Raw genomic sequence first — 24,316 nt, forward strand, 5'->3', positions numbered from 1 at the left:
CCAGAGCGCTCCTGTCTTCACAGGCCTTCCCTCGGGTCAGGGAGGGCCTCTCAGGGCTTCCTGGGGTTCTCCGAGATCAGCAGGCCAGGGCCTAGTCTGTGGGAAGCATTTGTTCATCCCCTCATCCGTTCATCTGCAAATCATCTGGCAGACGTCAGGTGTCACTTCGGGTGCCAGGGCACCATTCTCAGTGCAGACTGTGTTGGTAACAACAAACGGAACCCACGCTGGTCTCTGGTGATGCTCAGTGCAGGAGGCAAGGCTCAGGTGAGCTGCGAGAGCCTCCCCAGCTGGGCTGGGAAGTCCACAAGGGAAACCAAGGGGCTCCCTGGGCCTTGGGAGGGAGCCTGCCCTGCATGGGGGCTGTGAGCACATCTGGGACATCCAGGGACCGCTAACCTGCTCCCTGGTTGACTTTGCTCCGGGCCACTGTCCACACCCACCGGCGCTGAGCTCCTGGGAGAGGCAGGGAGACAGCCAGTGCCCGTGAGTCACGAGTGTAAAGTACGCCCCGGACCTTGTCAGGCAGGTCTGTGCAAGGATAAGGTGTCATTAGGTGAGCGTTGAGAAATGTTGCTTTCCTGGAGACCCTAAGATAAAAGATAGCAACCTTCATGTGCAGCCTGTTATCTCTGTCCGGCTCTGGGGGCGAGGGCTGCAGTCCTGGGGCAGCAATGCGCGGGCTCTGAGTGTGAGCGCGCGTGCGTGTGCATATGTATGTATGCGGAGTGCGGGTGCGCGCGTGGCCTCCGCTGCTGCCCCCGCTCCGCCCCGCCCCACCCCTCGCCCTGCTGGGTGCGCCGCGGGCCGCGCGCTCCGGGCCGGCTCCCCCGCGCTGGGAGGCGACCCCCGGTGCGCCCCGGGTTCAAAGGCCCGAGCGCCAGTTCCAGCCCCTCCGGGAGGCGGGGAGGCGAGGGGTGGTGCGGGAGCCAGAAAAGCCGGAGCCACAGCCGGCCGCCCTGCGCAGGGATGGGCAGCGCGCTCTCAAGTTTGTGACCGCCGCAGCCAACTCCTGGCCGCAGCCCGCGACGCAGCTCGAGCGGCCGCCCTGCAAGCCCCGCAGCTGGAAGGCGAGGCCAGCGGTGCCGGCCCGAGCGCCCTTTCGCGGCCACAGGCGTCCGTCCTCCAGGCCCGGGGCTCCAGTGCTTGATCGGGGTTCATGGAGCCGGGACTGTGTCTCCTTTTCGGGCTCGCAGTAACCTCCGCCGCAGGTAAGCGGGCGGGACGGCGCGCCTCTCCTGGCGCGAGCGCACACAAAAGGACCCCGGGATGGGGGGCGCGGGCGCGGGCGCACTGCAGGGAGCACCCTCGCGCCTGGGCTCACCACCCCTGGAGGCGTCTGGGGGGCCGCAGCGGAGCTCATGAGCTGCCCCGGGGGCTCTGGAGGTTGCAGATGACGCAGGCTGGAGACCTGCAGCCCTGGCGCGGAGTTGGTCAATGTTTCATGACATTGGGAACTTTCCAAGAAGTATGCAAACTGTTCAGAAACTGCAAAAACGGTTGCAAAGTTTTCAGAAAGTGTGCAAAATGCGTGTACTTATTCAACGGGTGCAAATCGTTTACAGAGTTTGCACACAGTGAAAATAGCTTCCAAGCTTTTCGCCAAGTATGCACTTAACTTGCAGACTTTTCTGAAACTGCACATAGCTTTGCAAACTTTGCAGAAAGTTTGGCAGAGCTCAGAGACTACACAAAGTGCAACTGGATTGCAAACTTTGCAGGAAGTTTGGTTGTCGCCCTCCCCCAGGATTTTGGGGATGGTGCATGTCTGTGTTTGGGGCCTGCACACTCAGGAGCTCCTCAATCTGCCCCCTGCAGGATTGATGCCTCACCCCCAGCCTGGGGAAGCTGGCGGGAGCAGCATACACGGGGCCGCCCCTGCAGCCAGATCTGAGGGGGACATGCAGGAGACTGAGGCCATGACTGCAGTGCAGAAAAGTCCTGGAGGCCCTGGGCAAAAACAGGGACCAGGTCGGTTTGGGGAGCAGGTGCCCAAGGGGGGCCCTGTGCACCACCGAGCCAGGCGCTGTACGTGCTTCACCTACAAGGATAAGGAGTGCGTCTACTACTGCCACCTGGACATCATCTGGATCAACACTCCTGAGTGAGTCAGTCCTCTGGGAATGGGATGGAGGGTCCAGGCCCCCTTTCTTCACTCTCCAGGGGACCTGCTGCCCTGCAGCCACATCAGCCCAGAGCCTGCCCTGGCACAGCCCGCAGCTCTCGCTGGGGTCTCCGGCCAGCCCACGTCTGGTCTGCCGTCAGGGGTGTGACCCCCATCCCAGTTAGGGCCTGGCCCAGGGGGAGCCCTCCCTCGGAGTGAAGTGAGCCAGCCAGAGGGATTAGACACCCGAGAGGCCCTCTGAGATGGAAGAAGCCCCACAGGTTACCTCCTGCCCCAGGGGCTAAGTGGGCCTGCCTCCCCTCCTGACCCTGCCAGGCCCCATGGAGTTTCAAATTCCTTGAAAGCTGCCTGCTCTCCAGGGAGCACAAGGGCGGGCTTGGCAGGGCCTGGCGGAACCTGTCCAGCCCCGGGAAGCTTCCACAGGCTCCTTTCCTCCCATGGACTGGCTCCCACCAGCCCCTGTCGCCCACTCCCGCCCACTGCCCCTGCCACAGACGACCTCCCCACCACCCCTCCTGTCCCTAAGAACTCCCCTACTGTGGGACCAAGGCAGTGCCGCCTGACTGGTCCTGGGGGCAGCCTTACCAGAGAGTCAGCCCCTCCTGGTGCCACGGAGAGGGCAGCTGGCGTCCCCGTCTGCTCACTCAGCTCAGGGACTTTTCTGGAGAAACCCCATCCTGCTGACAGCAAGAAGGGCCGGGCCTTACTCCGGGCCCCAGCCTTCTGGGTGCCTCCTCGCCTGCTCCTGAATCAGGGCCTGCACCAGACGTCTGTATGTTCCGTCCCCCAGGTGTGCGTGGGGTCTCTTGGGACTCCCGCTTGCAACCCACTAGGGACTCTGAGGAGCTGCCTGTGAATGGGAACACTTGGCCAGCAAGGGCCGCTTTGCCACTGTGTTTGGAGCCATCTTGGTTCATGCCCCTCATGGTCTTCACCCTCGAGGCATTTCACCTCCGAGCACTCTGGGTGACAGCGTTGGTGGGGCTCATGTGCCCGCCGTGCCTCATGGACACCTGGGGAACGAGGTGCCAAGGCGGGTAAACATCTTTTGGGCTAGGTGATGCACCTCTAAGCACCTACAAGGTTGGGATAGGTCTGGAAAGTCACCCCATTATGCCACAATGGCAGCCAGGCCTCGTTTCCCTGAGCAGCCTGCACAGGGTCTTGGACTCAGGAGGATGGTGCTCAGTTTAATGCTCTGTTGTCACTGTCTTGAAATTCTCAATGCTTCTTGAACCAGAGGCTTCACGTCTGCATTTTATCCTGGGCCTCACAAATGCAGCTGGTCCCGAGGGCAGAACTGCTTGCTGGGCTGTGTCCCGTCAGGCTCCTGTGCACACAGCCAGCCCACAGCAGGGACCATGGCAGCCCCCTGAGCCTGGGGAAGAGGATGTGACTGCTGGGGGTGCATCTGAGCAAGCTGCCATCGGTTGCCCTCTTTTCTTCCACAGCCGTCAGCGTCAGTTTCCCCACCACCCTGACACTTGTCTTGTTTCTTAGCCTCCTGGCATTGTGGTCTGACAGAATTAGCTACCCAGGACCCAGGGCAGGCAACAGCAGGACTGAGTCTTGCATTGGTTAGAATCCCAAGGTGAGAATCTAGAGGGAGAGAAAGCAAAGCCAACCAAATCAGGGCAGGGGCAGGGGACAGCAGAGAGAGGAGAGGAGGGAAGAGCGGGTCTGGAGACCACCTTTGCTTTTTGCCTCTCACCAAGCCCTGTGCTTGGGGGTTGCTTGGGAGGAAGTGGTCACTTGAGATGCATGTGAAGGTTAAGTGAACACCCTGTCATCTGTCTGAAGTCCTGTCCCATAATTTCATGTTGCCCTGGGTGGCCCGAGATGAAGCCATGCAGCTCTTTTTCCAGGACTGCCAACTTGCTAGTGCTCCCCTCAGCTAGTTGACCTCTCTTTCCCTTCCCTGACCTGTTCATTTCAAACCCTAGGCACGGAGGGTCAAACATGGTGTTTGTGAGTCCCGTGAGCTGCTCGGGGAAACAAAAATGACCACAGCCAGACGTTAGCATTTTGAAGTAAGGCAGCAGAATCATCCTGCAAGGGAGGTTTCTCTGCAGGGCCTGTCTCTTCCTCACCTTACCCCCTTTTCCCCCTTTTTCTCTCTCCTTACTCTTTCCTTCCTTCCTAAAATTCTCTGTGGACATGTGGACAGGTCCATTCACTCTCTTTAAAACATCTTGGACAAGATTGCAGTGTGAGAAATGGGCTCTACAAACAGGGACCGTGGGCCTTGCGAGGAATGGAAGGATCTGAAAAATTACGGAATTGCGTGCAGGGACACCATAGAGGATAATGAGGTCTTTTCCAGGTTCTGTCTGCCCCCCTCCCTCCTGTCACACCCCCACTTCTGGAGTGCCTCCTTCTCTCTTAGCTGTCACCCCACTTCTTCCACAGACCCTCCTAGTCTGCTGAAACTGCTCCTGGGTGTGATGTGCATCCAGTCCCTGCTTGCAGGCTGCCCTGGGAGCCTGCAGGCACCTCGAGCCTCATGCCTGCATTGAGGCTTGAGCTCTGGGTGATTCGAGTGCTGGGTGTCATCTTCCTACCGCCCAGCCCATTGTGTGCAGACGAGCTCAACAATCCTGCTGTGTCTCAGAAGGATATTGCAAGGTTGCAAGCAATCTGTGAGTGGCTGGTGCTACGCGTAAAGACCTGAAAGCCGCAGGAGGAACATGGGCAGTTTTTCCAGGAGGAGCGTTGGTGGCTGTTGGCCGATGTGCATTCTGCAGCTCATGTGGAAAGTTAGCGTCTGGATAAGGCTTGAGAGGCCAGTTACTCCTTGCAGTATCTTCTGCTCTAAGAGCTGAGGTTCTCTAGCTCTGCCTCCTTCTCCTGCTTACTTCTCCAGACCTGAGCTTGGTCAGCCTTTCTGCCAGCACCCAGCGTGTGATAGGCGCTCAGTGGTGCTGGCTGACGTTTGTTTGTGGAGGTCCTGTGCTCGGTGAGCCTTCTTCACCTTTGCTGCCCCTGAGGTTCTAGCCTGCAATGCTTCCTCCCACAAGTGAGGCTTCTTGTTCTGGGAAGCGTGGATACCCTCCAGAGGCCCGCACACCCCTGCAAACGTGTGTGGGGACGTGGAGTTTTCTGTAGATGTTGCCCGTAACTTCTGTCATATTCTCCAGAGTCCATGTCCCCAAGAGGAGCCAAAGGTGCCCTGGGCAAATGCAGTTCCTGCTCCTGTGGAGGCGGCCGGGATCACAGCTTGTCCCTGGGAGGGTGTGATTTCATGACTGTCCTTGACCAGGTCAGGAAGCTCCCCCACCCCCAATCAGCTCCACCACTGCCAATAAAAACAAAAAACTCCAAAGCAGAGAAAAACACATCCCATCTTATGGTCATGGAAAAGTTGCCAAGAATAAGGTAACAAGGGGGGAGGCAGTGAGCAAGTAGCCCACGTGTGCTTACAAGCTTACGCCCTTGGGGCTGTTCGCAATGAGTGTACCTTAAACAGCGGAGGGTGCTCTGGAATAGTCAGGGATGTGCTAGAGTCTCCAGGGTGTGTGTGTGTGTGTGTATGTAAATGTCTGTATAAACACACACACAGGAGTTGATGTTGCAGTCTTGAGTTTGAAGGTATCCTGGAGGCAGAATTCCTTCCTCTTCAGGGCACCTCAGTCCTTTCTGTTAAGGCCTTCAAGTGATTAGGCAAAGCCCACCTGCACTATGGAGGGCAATCTGCTGTACTCAAAGTCTACTGAGTTGAATGTTGATTGTATCTAAAAAATACTATTCCAGGAACATGTATACTAGTGTTTGACCAAATATCTGGGTGCTGTGACATAAAATTAACCATCACAGGGCTCTCAGTTCCAACCATACCCCCCAACAGGCCAGCCCCTCCAGACCCAACATGCCTCTTGGCCGGAGAGTGAAGCCAGTCCTTCACATGGCTGGTTGAGCTGCAGGGCACCCAGCAAGGAGCCCCACTGTGTTCCACCCCACATTGCTCCCAGGAATTGAGAGGACCTGCCATCTGTTAATCCCTCCAAGGGCATAACGAGGAAGGTATTAGGGTGATGACCGTGTTTTACAAACAAAAATGTAAGCCACATGGGATGACACGTAAGAATGTATTTATTGGAAGGGCGGGTGCAGGATGGTTGAAGCCGTGACTATGGTGGAAAGTGTGGGGTCTGCAATCTGTACTTGTGGGAAGGCTCCCAGGGGCTCTGCCCTGTGTCCTGTCTCTGGGGGTGGTGCCCCCTCCCTCTGCACCCCTATGTATGGTACAAGCATGAGTCTGACTAGCAGAGTGACTTAACAAGATGCTCCATAGCATGCCATGCTGACTCAGTCCAGCAGGAACGACATTTGTTTGGGCTTCTTTTCCTCCCCAAAGAAGTAAAGTAAAAAAAAAAATTAACAAAGCATTCAACCTTGCATTTTAATGAATTTTACCACAAAAAGGCAACAGTTCAGCAGACCCACATCTGCCCCCCGGGCTGCTGAGGAAGGCCTGTGAGCATGCTCCCCAGAAAGGGACATTCCGGGGTTAGGACATCCCAGTGGAATGCATGCCTTCTCGCACCTGGGGTGGGGGTGGCATCCACCTGCTGCGTGGCTGTAGCAGGGACCCCGTAACAGCTGCCCAGCCCACAGGTCAGGCCCGGGAGGGCTGTGCTGGTGCTGCAGCCACCTCGGGGAAGGACAGGGTATCTGTGGCCCTGATGGTGGTCATGGCAATGCCGGCGGTGGCCGTGGTGGCCGGCACCGGAGCTGACTGACTCCTGCGCGTGAAGACGTGTGAGGATGACACGAGAAGGTGGATGGGACATGTGCTCAATACCCTGAAGATGTGACCATGAAGACACCATACAACCCGCGGGCCTGCACAGACCCTTCCTGGGCCAGGGCCGCCCCTGCCTGCTGGGTCCCACCCTGAGGTTGGAGGGCCAGTTTCCAAGTAGCGCGGCGTCCTTGGACCACCCAGCCTGGGCTTGCCCAGCCCCTGGAGGACCACGGAGGGAGCCTGCGCCCCAGGGCCGTGGCTGAGGTGGTGCACGGTGGGCGGTCTGCTGGCATCAATGAGCATAAGGTTTACAGACGGGGCGGGTGTGCCTGGCCGCCTCTGCTGCTGATAAGCAGCTTGATAAGAACTCGGTGGCCAAAGGTCGCTCCAGGCTTGGTGAGGTCTGCTCCTGCCCTTTTGCCCCTCCTTCCTAGTTTTCTCCTGCTTCCCCCTCAGGTTGGTGAATAAGTGGATGCCTGGGGAACGGGGCACGGGGCTCCCTGAAGGCACTGGCAGGGGCCTCCCGCGGCAATGGGGGAGGAGCAGTGGCTGGAGGCTGGCATTTCGGGGTGATTTAAATGATCTGTTTAGACTCTGGTAAACTCACGGGGACATCTTGGAGGGGATCCGTCTGTGTTCTTATGTTCTTCCCGGGCAAGACCAGCAGAGTAACACAATGCCTTGTGATTTGCGGACAAGGACCCCACGGGGCCCCAGGCCCTCCTTTCCAACCCTAACCAGCTCTGCCCAGGACCTGAAGGGTGGGTCACCGGGAAGCGATGCCAGGAAAGACTGCAGACATCGCTTTGTGCAAAGTAATTCCATCATATGCTTTTGAGAAGGTCACTGAGATGGTGTCACCCAGATTAAAAATGACCTTGAATTCAGGGTTCTGACATGATCCTCTACCTTAGGAGTTTTCTCCCCCCATGGAACCATTTCTACTTCCTCCTTGGACATCAGTGCATGTTTAGAACCCAATTTTAAGTTTGAGTAGCATATGTCTTAGAACATGTCAGCAAAAAAAAAAAAAAATTCTTTAAAATTTGAGGGTCTAGGCGCTAAGTTTCAGAGTTTGTTAGAAAGGTTGGCTCACAAAGGTGACCTTCCTGTTGGGTTCACTTGTCCCCCAAAGCTCCCTTTCCTGCCCCGGAGTGGGTGTGAGTAGGTGAGGGGATGTCCAGGGCAAAGACGGGCTTTGTTGAAATGCCCGTGATCCTGACTCCACGGGAGAGCAGCTTGAGGCTGGGAGGCATTTGATGTGCAGCAAGAGACCTTGGCACAAAGAGGTTATGACCCACTGTGACCCCAGAGGGAGAATTTGGATTTCTACTAGATGAAAGGGATGTGGGAGTCAGGAACTTGGCCTTAAATCTGAAGGCAGATGAAAGGCTTTGACATCTCTGGTGAGGTTTATTCCTGCAAGAATTTAAAACAAAGGAAGCTGGGAAGCAAACAGTGCCGTCCTTAAGGAGGCCCCTCAGCCCTGCTGGAACGCGGCTCGGCTCTGTCGCCGCGGCCCTCCACCGTGCGCCAGACCCACAGCCTCTCAACATGTGCGGTGGGGGCTGGAGAGGCCCCCGCACCCCTCCCCAGGCCTTGCGCAGCCGCCTCAGATCTCACACACACAGGGGGTGGGTCGGCTGTTGGACATGAGGAGATGTCCTGCTCTTACTCCATGTCATATCTGATGGAAACAATTCCTTAAAATCGGACCCCCACACACAAACTTTTCTCCTTTTGGGGATAGGAACCAGTTTTACTTAGGAGGAAAGTAAATCCAGACTACGATGTGGTTGAGCTGCCTGTCCAGACCCAGTTCTGGGTGCTTCTGAGCTCCTGTTCACCCAGCAGGTCTCCCAGGGGCAGGCAGACAGCACAGGGCACCTGCCAGCCTTCCTCATCAGCTGTGGGTCGGAGTCTCAGCCAAGTCAGGAGCTTTTGGAAAACTTGGCATTGTCCAGAGGCCTGGAGGCACGGGCCTCCTCTTCTTCTATGTCCACTCGGGGCTGACTTAGCAGGAGGCCCTAATCAACAGCAACCGTAGAACAGGGCAGCCAGGGAACCCTGAGCGCTGGCCCTGTGATTTAAAAAGCAGAAAACGATGCCTTTCCTGACTCCATGAAAAAGACTTGGCTGACACGGTCACAGCATCAGGCGTCCTTGGCAATGCACGAATGGCCTGCGGTGGACAGTCTCGCCCATGCCTTGAGGAGTATAAAATGGCTTTGCCAAAAGTCAGAGGCAAGTCGGGGAAGAAACAGGGGTGTAGGTATCTTTTCCAGGTTTTTGTGAATCAGTTTTCTGTGGGCTTCATGCAGGGTCAAGGACTGGGTGAGGCCAGTGACACGTTCCTTGGGGCGCAAACTGCCAGGAGGTGCCAAAAATTCAGTAGTAAGGATAAATAAAAGTTAATGCAACATTTTAAATCAGGGTTAGTACAGGAAATTCATAATCAACAAAATATCAACATTCTTAGGGCAGGATGTGACCCTGTGCTTGTCTGGCTTGTCTCACCCTGCCTCACCCTCATCCCGACCCTGGGCTCTGGTTTGAGGATAAAGCCTGCATCTCTGTGGGGACTCAGGTATTCGTAGTTTGAGAGTAGTGATCACCCAGTCGAAGCCACCCAAAGGACATGATGTAAGGATGCAAACACTAGATGTGAAGGAAAATGAGAGCCTTAATTGTAGTGATGGCAGGTATGTCTTTGTTCTGTAGGCTGCTCCGTCCTTAAGGTGAAATCTGAAAACTAGCCCTGTGTCTTCTCTAGCTTTCTGCGGATTATTAAAAGGGATGTGTGAGGGTGTCTGTATTTTTTGTGACCCCTCTACAAATACTCTCACCCTTAAAAAAAATACGTGCTCTTTATCTTACCCCTCTGTGCCTACTTCTGGGAACTGTTTTTGAGTCACATCTGTCTGCAGCTTTGCATAAAGTTGTAATGAGGCCATGCCAGATGGACCTGAATTTCTCCTACCTATACTCAACCCAGAATTGACAGGGTCACTGGGGCTGGGGAGAGAAATTCTACCCTAACGTGTATGGATGCATGTGGGTTGTCTCAGATGGAGGGGAAATCAGCTAACCTGCAGGATTCCACAGGTGGTTTCATTCCCTATGTACTGGAGCCCTTTGTTTCCCTAACTTTTTTTTGAGCCATGACTCTTGAAAATCCCACATTACCACAGCACACAAGGAAAAACTTTTCTGTACTCCTTTCTTATGACTTTCAATGTTTCCTCCCTTCAGTGCCCATGTGCCTGAGCCAGGGAAGAATATGCCTGTGTTGCAGGTTGCTAATGGGAAGAGAACGTCCCGTGGCAGTGGTGTTATTTTTAAGTTCAGTTATATGGGAATAGGATATGGGAGCGTGTAAACAGCTCAGGCCAAAGCTTTCTAAATACAGTTGGTAAGATCCTGGGGACCTCTTAGCATGGGTGGGGCAGGGACCACTCATTTAGCTGTGTGTTATTGCTGGAAAGAAGGGCTAGGCCCCACTTCAACCGCTCTGCTCTTTGGAGAACCTCAAGTGAGGAGGGGGCTTGAGAATCTCTAGGTGGCATCTGGAACTGGAATGACTTTTCCAGAGATGTGGCCGGCACCTCCATCACTCAAGCCCAGAGGGAGGCACTCCCCAGGGACTCTGAGTGAGCCAGCCTTCAGTTTGGACCAGAAACCCGGGTCCGCCCGCCTGCGGAGGTCTCTGGTTTCAACTCTGATGCTTCAGCCGTTTGCGTAACCTGGATGCCCCATCTTGGCGCTGACGTGGCCTCTGCGGGAGCTGCTGTCAAGACATGTTCTTCCACTTCCAGTAATCTAGAGACCATCTGCTCTCTAGGAAAAGCCCTTGGAGTGGGCCCACTGAGGACAACAATAGTAGAAATCCAAGAAATCAGCCAAGATTTCTGTACCTTGGGGGGACTACTGTGGACCAGAAGTAATGGCTCATTCTGACCTCATTCTTTGCTTCCCTCGTTTACTTATTACTGAGATATTGAGGTGCCAGTGAGCAGGATCTGAGCCAGACACCACACAAGCCGTCCTAGGTGCAGCGCTGAACAGACAGGGATGGCCGGCGATTCCGGCTGGACAGGGGCCAGCTGCTGCCGACCCCAGGGGACAAGAAGAAGTCACACTTGAAATAGAAACAAAGAAACAACCCCCCTTCCTGGGTCTGATGTGTGGGAATAAAAGTTCACCATTCTCTTTGAAAATGTCTGTGATTCTGGTAAAATTCCCAAGCAGTCATGTCCTGGGTAAACCCAAAAGTTTTTTTTTTTTCGGTGGAGGAATGTCTTAAAAAAAAGCTGACTGCCAACCCGTGGCACACTGCTCACTCCTTTGGTATTTGCAAACCCTCTGGGGTCCTCGACTCTCCTTGAGGGCTGCAGGGGAACTTCCCGCCACGGCAGGTGACTGGCCGAGCAATCTGCCTTTGGGTTCTTCTGACTGAGATTCAAGGACATTCTGCAGTGGGAGCAGAAGTCCAACCTGCCAGTTCTCTTTACATGTTTGTGAGCATGAGGCCTGTGTAGCGGTCTGTAGGATCAGAAAGCATGTGTGTGTTTTCTGCTCAATAACAAGGTCACTTGGGAGCTAGTTTCCTGGCCTGTTTCCTTTCCTGGCAGCTGCAAGGGCACCCTGCGGGTTGTCTGGCATGAGGCTTGGCCCACAGCCGACTTCTACAAGCAGTAAGTTCAGTACAGGATGAGGCTTCTCAGGTGGTCACCCTAGAGTCCGGGAGCCGGGCTCTGAGCGGCTTGGCATGAGAAGAGCAGCTTGCTTGCTCCCGCCTGGCCAGAGGACAGCAGAGCCAAACCAAACATCGCACAGTGGGCGCACCTAGGAAGAAAGGACTCCAACCAGCGAAGTCGGCTGAGTTTTGTCCTGATTCTGAAGACGGACTCTTCTGTGTGTTGTGGCCATGAAGATCATCTCTGCTTGTCTCTGGCAGCTGGAGAGACCCCGGGTCTTCCTATTAAAACCAGGAGGTCATGGTCACATCAGACTCAAGAAAGTAGGTCCTGGGGTCACCAAGAAGTCACCGGTCACAAGCATCAGAAACTCAGCCGAGCTAACACAGCATAAGTGGGGTTTATTGGCTGGACACAGACTGAGAGGTCAAAGCTGCACAGGGATCAGATGGGGGCTGTACCAGGACAGGACAGGACCGGGGTCCAGGGCACAAGCGAGTGGACAGGGCAGGATGGGGCTACCTGGCCATCAGCAGCTCCAGAGTATTTCCTGATCTCGAGTTGCCTCTCCCAGAAATTTTGGTCAGAATGGTCCCATGTGAGTCACTTGAAGAATCTTTAGATAGGGAAGGTGAGGTAGGTTAATCGACAGCCTCACTGAGACCCCACCCAGGAGGGAGGGATGATTCCCCAAAGGAAAGATAAGAGATTGGATTCCAGGAGACAAAAACGACAAACGGTGGCCCCAGGCTCTAGAGAATTCTGGCTTTTCAGTCTTTTTAGAGGCGCACTCTTGTCTCTGAGCTCCTTGCCTTTGTGTTTAGCAGGGGCCCACCTGACGTTTGTTGAAGGGAGTGGATGCTCTTACAGGCCTTTAAATACTCAGCCTCTTCCTGTCGTCACTTCATCCTTGTCTTACTCCTTACAGCAACATTCTTACCCAGAAGGGTTTTCTTGGTTAAGGTATCAAAGAGAGTAAAGGAAGGTGATCTGCATTTTCTTTCCTGCCCAAGAAGATGTTTCTAAGCTTAGGAGAGCGGGTGAGTGGTGCCTTCTAAGGAAGGAATTTAATAAAATCTGAAACTGAGCCGTAGTTAGAAAGCACGGGATAGAAGCTGTTTCTCTGGGGAGTGGTGGCGGCCGTGTCTAATGACCCCTGGTGCCTGGCAGCTGGGGGCTGCCTCCTGCCTGTCTGCCAGTGGGAAACAGTTGTTCCTCTTCCTTGTGGCTGCAGGACAGGTCAGCAGAGTCATCCTTCTGTACAATACGTCCCCTGGGCCCCAAGGCGATGTCACCTTTGTTTTCCCATTTCCCATTTTGGCAGGAAAAATCTACCAAAGGAGGTAGATCATCAGCTTTGCATTCTGATTGTGAAGTGGAAATGGTCTATTTGTTGGGGAGGAACTCAACCAGAACTTGGGCTTTTAAAATAAAAAACAACAGCTATATATATAAAAAATAGTATCAAGTACTGATTCCGTCACTGTGTCATATGATCTGTTTGGCTTCACTTTGTGAGACCAGCCTAGATGACGGGTCTGTAAAGTCAGATGCCCGTGAGGGCCAGACGCATAACAAAATGAGCAGAGGGCAGGTGCATAGCTCCTGGGAGCCAAGGAACGGGGCCAAAGGCATGCTTATGCCCCGTTTCTGATTTCATTCCTCAGCCCCAGATGATTTCCCCTGTTGGAATGTGTGGTTGGTGTGAGCGTAGCTTCAGCTATTTAAGAGAAGGTGGAAATTAGGATATTTATGTGAAATTTTCATATTAAAAAAAACTCTCCATTGATTGGATGAAGCCCACCAAATGCCCATTTGCTAACCTCTGTGATAGATTAAAACTGTGTGTGTATAGGGTCACTTGTCTGTCTTCTCACGGATGTTCACTTGGAGTCTAGTCCAGTGCCTGCACGCTGAAAGGCGCTCCTCAAATGTTTTTTTTTTTGGGAGAATGAAGAGTGGTTTCCATGACAATTTGATAAACTTTCCCGAGAATTTAGAATTTGGCCCATGAAGTTCTTGGTACTGCTTTTGGGGGCTCTTGAATATCTGTATCTCTCCTTTAACCCTCAGGTACAGAAGCCAGTTTCCTGATCAGGAAGGTGGAGATCGTTCATTCATTAATGAATAGACAACACTGTAAAAATAGAATCTTAAAAAATGGTCTACTTTCCTTATTTAAAAACCTCTTGTAGCGAGAAATAAAGTGCTTCAGTGCGATGCTGCAGAAGGAGGATGAATACAGGGACTGGGAGGTTTACTTTTTAATAATGTGTCTGTATGACACTTAGGAAAAGGCAGTCAGTAAAGAACACAGGTAAATGAGACTCTGGTATCACCATCACTGATCAAATACTGCATGTTCTAGAATATATGGTTGAGAAACAGTTTATTACACAAAGACACCCTAGGCGTTGTGCCTGAAGGGGTGTTTTGTTTTGTCTAAGAGCATTTGGCTTGATCTTCTCGTCCGCCTCTCTTTTGTACAGAGCTCTGTGTTAGAACTGAAACTCTAACAGGACAGGAGCTGCCTGCTTTCTCAAAGAATCCTATTCTCAAACTCTGTTGCAAAACAGCATGCCAGCCTGGTCCGCCGGAGGGTGTGCTGGTCGGGGGTTCTCAGCTAACTCAACTTCATGTTCACGGGACTACCCTGAGGTCCATTCACGTCACCATTCAAGAAACCCACTGAGAAAAATGACAGCGCACCAAGAAAACGGAAAGACCAGTGCTTATTAGCTAGGCCACGCCGTGTGACAGGCCAGCGGAAGCAGGTGTGGCTGAGAATGGCACTGCTGCGCCATGTGGCGCGCTGGTTCCTTATTACCCTTTTTTATTACTTAGTCCCACATCTCAAATGCAGGCCTGGTAAGTGGGATTTTTCTGCTTGTTACAGTTCCTAGACCCAATAAGCAACAACAGTAGCTGTCATTAATTAATGTTAATTCTTTGTGAAGTATTTTTCCTGCAGTGCAGTGTGTCTGACAGCCCTTTTGTAGGTCAGGAAACTGTCGAGAGGGTAGAGGGATCATGATGATGACGTGTGCGCTTTCCACCCTAAGGATGAGTTTCCAGGCGACCTTTCCCTGAGCTCTGTGTGCCTGGCACACACCTGCACATACTGGCTGGTGATGTTTGCTTTACCTGTTTTCATACCCCAGCAGCACGTGAACTCCTGAAGGGCTTCCCTATTCCATCACACTTGGAATAATATTAGGGAGATACATACATACATTCATATATATATATATATATATATGTATATTCTTTGGAAATGTTGGGGAGTCTTTGTAATGAATTTTGTGATTATTGAACTTTTTAGGTTGGAAAGAATCTAGTCTTGATTGACGAGATTATCTTACAATTAACTACCAATTGCTCAATCCACAATCTTCATTTGCTCAGCCTTGAGCTGGATCTGATTTAGAGGAACCGGAAGACCAGCCTTCTACTCTTGCGGTGCTAGTGATCCTCTCTTAGACCTGGAGCAGAATGGCACCTGCCCTGGGCCTGCAGGCTCGAGGGCTGCCCCCGATCCCTCCTTTTGCCTTGTCTCCTGCACTGATGTAAAGAGTCATGGAACTGGAAGTCACATAGCCCTTCTTCTAAACCGTGTTTCAGGTGTTCGGGATCCTGGAATCCCCCACCCCAGTGCCCCCACTTCAGGGCCTGTGCAGGTATCTCCCAGGGCCTGACACCGGGGGCAGAACAGGGCTCCGGGTACATGGCCCAAGGCCTCCAGGGAGAACAAGGGGTGGCTGCTTGCAGGACAGGCATGGATGGAGCTTGAAGGAAACTCCACATGGGAGTCGATGAGGGCCTCCTTGCTGTGGGACAGAGCATGGAAGGGAAGGTGCTGAATCCCCGTGGGCTTCCACGTTCCAACAGGAAACTCCAACACAAAGCCCCAGGATGCTAAAATCAAGCCCGAACTTCCACAGTGTTTTGAAGCTGCATTCGTCGAGGTAGGGGATAAAGTCTAAGAGCTTTGCAGATTGATTTAAAACTTACATTTTCGACCTATGGATGGTGGGCCTTCGCTGGGACTGGAGCTCCTTGTCTGTGGTCGGGAAGCCGCGGAGCCCTCCAGTCCCTCAGCTTTGCCGCCCACCCAAGGTCTGCCAGCAGATACATGCTTGGAGCCCTCGGACCTGGGCAGGGGTTCCCAGGCCGCGTGCTGCAGGGAAGAGTGTGGGGCTGCGCCTCCCTGCAAACGTTCCTTGTACATCGGGAGCGTTCATTTGCATACTAGCTTTAGAACGTGGCCTTTGGGAAAGCGCTGAGCATTTCTCTATTAAGGAATACTGTGGGGCTTTGTTTTCTTACTTAAAACCCTGTAAGGTGGTCGTGCTCGTAAAGACATAATCAGGGACAGCAATTTCAAAACTGCAGGTTTTACTGCTGATGGAAAAATGGGAGAGTCATTCTCCCTTGCTTGTAATTTTCACCAACAAATGGGGGGGTGGATTTAATGTCAACACTTAAGAGATTTAATGTGGCCCCATTACTGTGCGAGTATACCTACAGCCTCACAACAATGTCTGCATTGTTTTGCTCCCCATCCCCACTCTGCCCTACTTCCCATGCCTGAGAAAAAAGGGGTTTTTGCAAAGGTTCAGCTCGGAACAGGACTGGACCCTGCTTGCTTTTTCCACTTTGGGAGCATGGGCTGCTCAGCACTGGACCTGCCTCAATCCGGAGCGCGTGCAGAGAACTTGGGTGGGAAGGGGTGAGGGAAGGAAAACACGAGAGGGGCGACCTGTGGCTAGACGCTGGTCTCCTGCCCGACACGGAGGAAGTTCTTCCTGAGCGTCAGATCACAACAGGAAGCCTTCCCCTTGGCCCTCACCACCCTGGAAAGGCTCCGTGGTGAATGTTTCCAATTAAAGTAAATTTGATTCGATTTTGAACACTCAGAAAGGATGTCAGAATCCCCTTTGACGCCAATGATCGGTGAAACTCCATGGGGTTCACAGAAACGAGGGTGGCTGGTTAATCTCGGGGACTGTCAGGAAAACAATTATTGGAAAAGTAAGTCTTGGCCACGTAAGTTTCCGCTAGTTATTAGTAATTTGCCCCCCAGGCATGTTCAGTAGTACTAATGAATTAAGCATATGCTTCTCACTTTTTCCCACTGAACTGCCTGGCAGTCTTCTCCCTTCTCTGGAGCACAACAGTTCGGATGCACATGAGCATAAGAAACAGATATAAACGTTTATTGTTCCAAATGACACCAGCTCTAGACACACACGAAATTGGTAAAGTTTCAGACTTTTTAATAGGCTTTTTAAAAGATGACTTTTCCCAAGGCCAGTTCTGTCCTCGGCTGTACCTTGCTGGGCACAGAGGGTTCCTCTGATGTTTGTCTCTTTGAGGAAATGATGTTCAGAGGCCAGGATGCACCTCTAATGGCCATAATTGCATTTGTCATATTCCCATTAGTGCAGATTGCAAGGCTGCTGTGTGCACAGAAGGAATTCAGTGACAGCTGAGGTGGGTGGCAGGGTCAGCCGCGGTGCTAGGTTAGGAAGGCATCTTACTGGTATCAATGACCAGGCCCAGGGGTTGGCTCAGGGACGAAGACTGGGGCCAGCACATGGGTCACTTGGAATGACTGGACTGGAGGCATGCTTGCCATGGTTTGCTCCCTGAAAGTGCCCAAGTGCCCACGTGTACACGCCAGGTGTGCACTGGCCCCTGCCATGGGAGGACTCAGAGATTTCCTTGCCCGTGTTCCCTGGTCCTCTGCATCTTCCCATCCCCTTGGCCCCTGTGCACTTTCTGGGGGCTTAGGGGAAACAGAGGTGGGAGTGAACAGTTCACTCCCGAAGCTTCCTGAGACCCAAAGCACAGGGCGTAGATGCCAGTTCCTGGGACATCACTGCACCACATCTCTTATTCCCACATCTCCGCTCTCCCACCCCCTCACCAGCTCCGCATCCCACGAGCAGGGAGGCCAGGGTTTGCCCCATCGATGTGGCCCTGACCCTGCTCTGTCCTCTACAGACAGACTGTTCCCTATGGACTGTCCAACTACAGAGGAAGCTTCCGGGGCAGGAGGTCTGCTGGGCTGTTCCTGCAGAGCCCACAGCGCTCCAAGTGGACACAACGCTGTGCTTGTGTGGAGAGCCATGACAGGGCCTGCATGGGCTTCTGCACCCAAATTCTGGCTGTCAACAGGTACGGCCCCTGAGTCTTATTCCTCGCCAGGTGTCAGTTGTCTGGGTGAGGCAAGGCCAGGAGCATCTGGCAGCTGAGTGTGGTGCAGGAGGGCTTGGCTGCACCTGAGCATGGTGGTGCTGCAGCCAGACCCATGGAGGAAGGAGGTGCGTGTCCCTGTCCCCTTGCTGCCTTTCAGAACAATCCACACATGGCCACAGCCAGGTCCGGTCTCCAGACGTATTTCTTCTTGACCACACAGAACTTTGCCAAATATGAATAAGTTTCTAATATTTAAACATCGAAGAATTCCCTGCCCCCCTCCAAATGCATATTTTAAGCTCCTTTAAAAACAGCTAATGGGACCGCCTGGCCTCACTGGCCTCCCATCCATTCCTGGCCAGTGTGGACTGCAACAGACAGGGGGCCGTGCACATTCGAGGGAGACGCGCAGAATCAGCCACCTGAGTTACTCATTGTCTTACTTCGTGGTCCCTGGAGGCCAGGTGTGTGAGAGCCAGTGGCCTACTCTAGCTGCTGGGCAGCTGTGAATCAGTGTGGGCTGGTAGAAAGGAGCAGACCCCAGCCGGGACCCGGATGGCCGTTTAAGTCTGTGTGCACATATTAGGTATTCCTGTAAATGCTCCTCCTCTTTTTCTTTACTTTGGGCCAAGATTCATCAACCTACTCAGAGCTACCCTTGAAAACTCCTCCCCAGAGCCAGCACTGGGGGGGATGGGACCCATGGGCTCCCCACCCATGCAAGAGACTTGGAGGGTGAGCTCTCTGCTCCTTGGCTGGCGCTCTAGTCATCAGGGGCCCAGGTCTGCTGCCTGAAAACCCCAGTACCAACTGCATTTTCCTTCTTGGCCCTCCAATATCTGATGAATAACTGAGGAATGAGCAGCACAGAACTTGGTAGAAATCCACCCACCGAGTGCTCAGCCTCAGCCTCAGCCTTGGGGAATGCGCTAAGGTGCCCCTTCGTGGGGAAAGGAAGTCATAACTGGACTCTGAAAAGCCAGCCACATGGAAATGCAGGTTGACTCATTAAAACCAGCTCTCTCTCCATAGGAATTCAAGGATGGCAGAAAAACTTGATGCGGAAGAGGAAGAGCAGGCCAGGGGTGTCCACGGAGGCCTGCATCCCAGGAGGTGAAGTTGCTCTGTCAGGTCTCACACCTTTGGGGGCGTAGAGGATGCTGGGGGTGGCATCTGGTCTGGGAAGGTGGCCAGCGGGGACCCCAGCTCACACGGGGTAATGCCTCCGTGGCAACCATGCTGTAGGCAGATCGTCTCTGGGGGCAGAGCAGGCTGAAGCTGAGGATGGCGGCTGTCACTGCCCAGCCCCTGGCCGGTGCCCTGTGCCTTAGGAGCTGAGCCCCGCATCCCTGGTAGCTTCAGAGCAGTGATGTCCAGCCTGGATGGCGCTGGCCTGCTGCTCTGAACCCCCAGTGCTGGCCTTCCCAGGCCCACGTCTTGCCTCTGCTCCTGTAGCAGCCTCTGCTGGTCACGTTTCTTCTTTATGGCAGCTGATTCTGGGCAGAGGGGAATGAAAGCTGCCCTTTGAGCCCCCATATTGGTTTCATTATCTTTGTCAACCTGCTTGTTCTTTTGTGTGAGAGACCTCAGGGCTTCCTGCAGCCAAACCGGGTTTGTCATTCTCCCAATCAGAAGCCTTATTAATGACTTGCCTACCCATTGGCAAGGGGATGGTAATTTGTGTTTATAATAATAGCCTGGAGGTGGCTTGGGTTCCTACAGAGGCTGATCATTGGGAGTCATCCATTCTCAGCATACAGGCGGCTTCCCAGGTTGGCAGGCCGCTTCCCGTCGTCCAGGGGTGTATCTGTTGGCATCCATGAGAAAACCGGACCAGAGGAGGCCGCAGGGAGATGCAGGAGGGGGTGAGGCAGCCCCAGTCGGCCCCACTGGCCTCTGCATTCTTTTTCTTCTTTCTCTCTTCCTCACCCCAAACCCAGATGCCTCTGTGTGAGGGAGGCATGTGAGTAAAACCATCCATCCATTGCATCATTTATTCATTGGTGCATGCGTTCATTCATCAAAGAGTTGTTGAGCACCTGCGTTGCGCGGGGCACTGTTCTAGATATCAGGTCACAACAGAGAACAAAGCAAAGGTCAGCTTTATGGGACTTAAATAGTGGGAGAAGCCGACAGCAAACAAATACAGTCATCCCCTTCATCTGCGGGGCACATGGTCCAAAACCCCCAGTGGACGTCTGCCACCATGGATGGCACTGAGTCCTGTGTATCCTGTGTCTTTTCCTTCACACACACCTGCAATAAAGACTGATTATAAGTCAGACACAGTGAGAGATTCACAACAGTGACTCATGATGAAGTAGGACCGTTACAACGATGTGCTGTCATAACAGTTCCGAGAACGTGGTCTCTCCCTACATACCTCACTGCCCTGCCCTCACCTCCTTGTGATGTGAGATGATAAAGGGCCTGGTGCGGGGGTGACCCGAGGTGAGAGACGCAGACGCTGACGCAGCGCCCGGCTGCTGTGGCCCTTCTGACAATTTGGCAGGAGGAGCACCTGCTCCCAGACTGCAGTTAACCCTGGGTAACCGGAACCGCAGACAGAGACCCCGGAGATGAGGGGGGACCACTGTGCATACAATCCAGAGAGCCTGCAGGAGAACAGGAAGCAGCCTGGGCAGGAAGTGTCAGGGTGGTTCCAGTTTGGTATTGGTGGACAAGGGCGGTCTCACCGACCGGGTGACGCTGGCTATAGACCTGCGGAAAGGGAGGCATTGAGCCAGAGGGATGAGGAGGGGAAGGGGATTTCTGGCAGGGGAACAGCAAGGGCAGAGGTCCCGGGGTGCGGTTGCGCTGTGTCTGGGGTGGGGGCGGGGAGCAGCGCTGTGCACAGAACCAGCACCCGCTGCCTCTGCTGCTGTGGCGACTGTTGTGCCCCATGCGCAGAAGCTGGGATACAGCCCAGGTGTCCCGTGGGCCCGGAAGGGCGGTTCTCCCAGGTCTTTATGATTCCTGTAAAGCTCCCGTAAGAAGCATTACTGGGGAAGAAAAAGTCCTTTCTTAACAAGCCACAGCCCCTGCTTTCTTGTAAGATGCTAGTTGGTAATTTCCAGACTCACATTCTCAGAGCGGAAGCTGCTGCCACCCTGAGCTGGTGATGATCAAAGACGGGACCGACCGCGGGGAGCGCGGAGCGAGTGTCCGCATCCGCTGGTGTTGCTCATTCTCGCCCTCCCAGGTGCATGGCAGGCTCTGCAACGGCCCAGGAGCACTGGGGGGCAGATTGAGTGCGAAACGGGGAACGGGCTGGAGGCAGGACAGGGGGAGCCGCCTTCTGTGCCAGTCAAGAGCTCTGCCTTTCTAACAGACCTGTTTCTCTTCTGCCTCTTTTTTCCAAGACAGGCTGAAGCCCAGGACAGACAAAGCAAGTAGGCTTTAGACCTCCCCCAGCAAGCGCCCGCCTGGCAGTGCGCCTCCCCGCCAGCTGCCCGCTCCCCCGCCCTCAGGAGCCCCTGGGGAGAGCGGCCTGCGGGGCCTTGTCTGAGGAAGGCCTGCTGCTGCTCCAGCATGGCTCATGTTTCCACCTCTTTGAGGCCAAGGAATGAGTTTTGCCTGGGGGTGAAAACCCCTCACAGGGTCCTCACTTCACAAGCCACCCCTACCCCAAGAAGGCCCCAGTCCCAGCGACCCAGTTTCCCTAATGGGTAAAATGATCCCAGATGTGCCCTGAGGCCTCATGCCCCAGCTCTGGTTTCCTGCAGGAAATTGTATTTGGAGAGGTGTGGCACGTTGCAAAGCCACTTGCTGGCTTTTGACTGGGAGAATAAGTGGCCTCCAGGCTAACACTGCGACGGCACACGTGTCCATCTTGTGAAGGCTGTGCACGCAGCAGGAGCAGGCCCATGTCCCTGTCCCCACAGAGGGTAGGCGCGGTGAGCTAGAGAGGCCCGCGGGCACCGAGTTAGACGCCATTGTAGCTGCGCAGGATTGATGGGTTTGCAGCTTATAGGATTGAGACAGAAATTTTCATCAGTGCTTGGTACCCACCAAAAGGACATATTTCAAAAAAAGAAGAAGAAGAAGAAGAGAAAAAAGAAAGGGAAAAAAAAGAAACCTTGATATTTGTGATAAGAAAAGGAGAAAATGAATGCCTGAGGGTTTTGAACGCCGGGACATGCAGTAGGGAGCCTTGATCAGTAACCAACTTTCTGTGCCCTTTGCAGACAGACCAATTCACAGCAGTCTTGTTCCCCAGATACAGCAGTAAAGGCGGCCCCAGCTCCAGGCTATTAGGGTGACTATTTGCTTTCATGAATAAATATGCATCTTTAGGGAATGGCTTCAAAATAAGCCACAAACACAAACTCTTTGTAAATTATGTAAATTCCTATTTATCTATATAATTGGCAACAACTGGCAATTGAAATGCCTGACAGTTCACAATCTCTCTCAGCTGTGCTCTTATAGCCAAACTGAAATTACCGTGAATGTCGAAAGAGTGACACCGCGTGTAACATCATCTACCGGGGAGAGGCCACCCGCCGCCCGACGGCGGCAGAGCCGTGGGAACCGGCATTTGGGTGCACGCTGAGGTCACAGTGTAGAGAAATTTAAGACAATGAATGGCAGAGCACGGGCCTTCACCAAATGTGCAATTCTGTCTGAGCATTGCATAAATTATTGTAGGTATGAAAGGGCACATCGATTACAAGGAAATGAAAGGGACTGATTTGCCAGCAGGACTGTGTACAGTTTAGATAAATGATTATTTATTGTGAAACCACTCTACTCCAACTTCTTTATGTGGGTCTGTTAAAAGTAAAGACACTGTATATAGAGAGAGAGATTTTAAATCGTGTTCTGAATCCAAAACTCATTTTCCTTAGAGCTTGAATTACACTTTTATAATACATATGCGCTGTTTGGCTCTGTGGCAAAATATCTTGGAGAGAAATTCATTCATTGTGCTAACACTCAGAAAATACTGTCAAATACATAATAAAAAATCTAAAAATTTGCTCTGATTTGTGGGTTTTTTTTCTGCTGGTAGTGTATGCATGGTGACACATCAACTTTCCACGGAGCTCTGGAGAGGGTGGAAGGGGGGTTATGGTTCGGGAAGTAGAATCCATCCAAAGTCAATTATGGAGGGAGATGAGCAAGGAGCTGCTTGAATATTCAGGAAGGAGCAGGGCTTGGGGACCACCAGAGGAAGATCAAACACTCAAGGCAGCCAGGAAGAGAGAAATTTGGGGGTAGAGATGGCTCCCTCCCCTGGCACCGTCCCATTCACCGTTCCAGGGAGGCCCAACAGGCCGTGGAAGTGCAGAAGCACTAGTGCAGGCAGAGAGCTGTCAGGCCACTACCACCACTTGACCCTATCAGCTTTTTTCTCTGCTGCTCGTAATTTGTGAGAATTAGTAGCCAGAAGTGACCACATTTTGTTTGATGTTCTCTATCAGTTGCAATGTTTGTAAGCCTTTAAGCCACGCAGGACATCTATGGGGTTGGGGGCATAGGAAAGGGGCTGGGTCTCCTTCCTCTTCCTCCCTCCCTGCTGCCCTTCTCTCACTTCCCTCTTGCTTTTGAGTCAAGAAGTGGAGATCATCAGAGGCAGGGAACTGGACAGAGAGCCCCCACCAAAGAGCAAAGAGAAATCCAATATTCTGAGTGGGTTTGATCACATCTAATCTGAGAAAACCCCAGAGACTCCTTGTTTTAATTAATCTCAATTTAGAGAATTTTGACTTTGATGAACTGACAGAGTTGGGGACTCATTTATTCTGCAGAATGTGGAGCAGCACAGGAGCTGCCAGCGTTCCTGCGGGGCACGAACGGGGCCTGGCTTCCAGCAGCCCTTTTACTTGCTGCAGCGCAGGAGGAAAGGAGAAAGACAGCAGGAGGTCCAGGAACGGGGGGTAGTCGAGGCCTGACATGGTGACCATTCCTGGGATCCGGGTGGAGGAATAAAAGGGGTGTCCACGGAGTTGTAAGCAGGACCAGCTATAGTATTTGCAGGGTCCAGGGCAAAATGCAAATTCAGGGCTCCCTGTTCAAAAGTACTGAGAATTTCAAGACAGCACTGCAGAGCATTAATCCAAGCAGGGGGCCCTTCTGAGCTTGGGGCCCCCGCCTGCCCATGCAGCATGCCTGTGAGGCCCAGCAGAAGGGACTGTTGAGTCTGGTGACCTGGCTGTGCCACCAAATTGCTGAGGGGGACCACCCTGAAACTGAGCCTTGGTTTCCTTGTTTATAAAAAGGGTATGATGACACTGGCCCTACCTAGCCTTACTGAGAGACCAAACAGAAAGAAACTATGTAATATGGAAAAACACTTTTTAATCATAAACTTACACAAGGCATAAGATAACAGTCTTTTAGTCTACAAAGTTGTCCCTGAACTAGTCGCCAGATTGGTTTTATTAAAAATTTTTCTTGGAAGCACATCTTGAATCTAGAGTGTTCCTCAAAGTAATAGACTTTGACTTAACAGACATTGTCAGGATAGTGGATTTCCCTACCTGCCCTGGAAGAAATCTATTCCCTAAGTCCCAAAATTATTTTATATGAATTCTTAAGCATCTC

At 53.0% G+C, this 24,316-nt stretch overlaps 1 protein-coding gene across 2 annotated transcripts; it reads left to right on the forward strand.

Moving 5' to 3' along the window:
• Positions 1 to 607: 607 nt before the first annotated feature.
• On the forward strand, positions 608 to 22,755 carry EDN3 (endothelin 3). 2 transcript variants are annotated; one of them, XM_036901863.2, is made up of 5 exons: positions 608 to 1,211; positions 1,819 to 2,104; positions 17,573 to 17,746; positions 18,800 to 18,880; positions 21,130 to 22,755. In XM_036901863.2, exons 1-5 carry the CDS (start codon positions 1,160 to 1,162, stop codon positions 21,161 to 21,163), a joined length of 627 nt encoding a protein of 208 aa, XP_036757758.1. In that variant the 5' UTR covers positions 608 to 1,159; the 3' UTR covers positions 21,164 to 22,755. The 2 variants fall into 2 exon arrangements, with proteins under 2 accessions (XP_036757758.1, XP_036757757.1); XM_036901862.2 differs by having other exon boundaries at positions 612 to 1,211; positions 21,134 to 22,755.
• Positions 22,756 to 24,316: the final 1,561 nt, after the last annotated feature.

Source organism: Manis pentadactyla, chromosome 5, assembly GCF_030020395.1.
Source record: "Manis pentadactyla isolate mManPen7 chromosome 5, mManPen7.hap1, whole genome shotgun sequence".
In the NCBI taxonomy this organism is placed as follows: Eukaryota; Metazoa; Chordata; class Mammalia; order Pholidota; family Manidae; genus Manis; species Manis pentadactyla.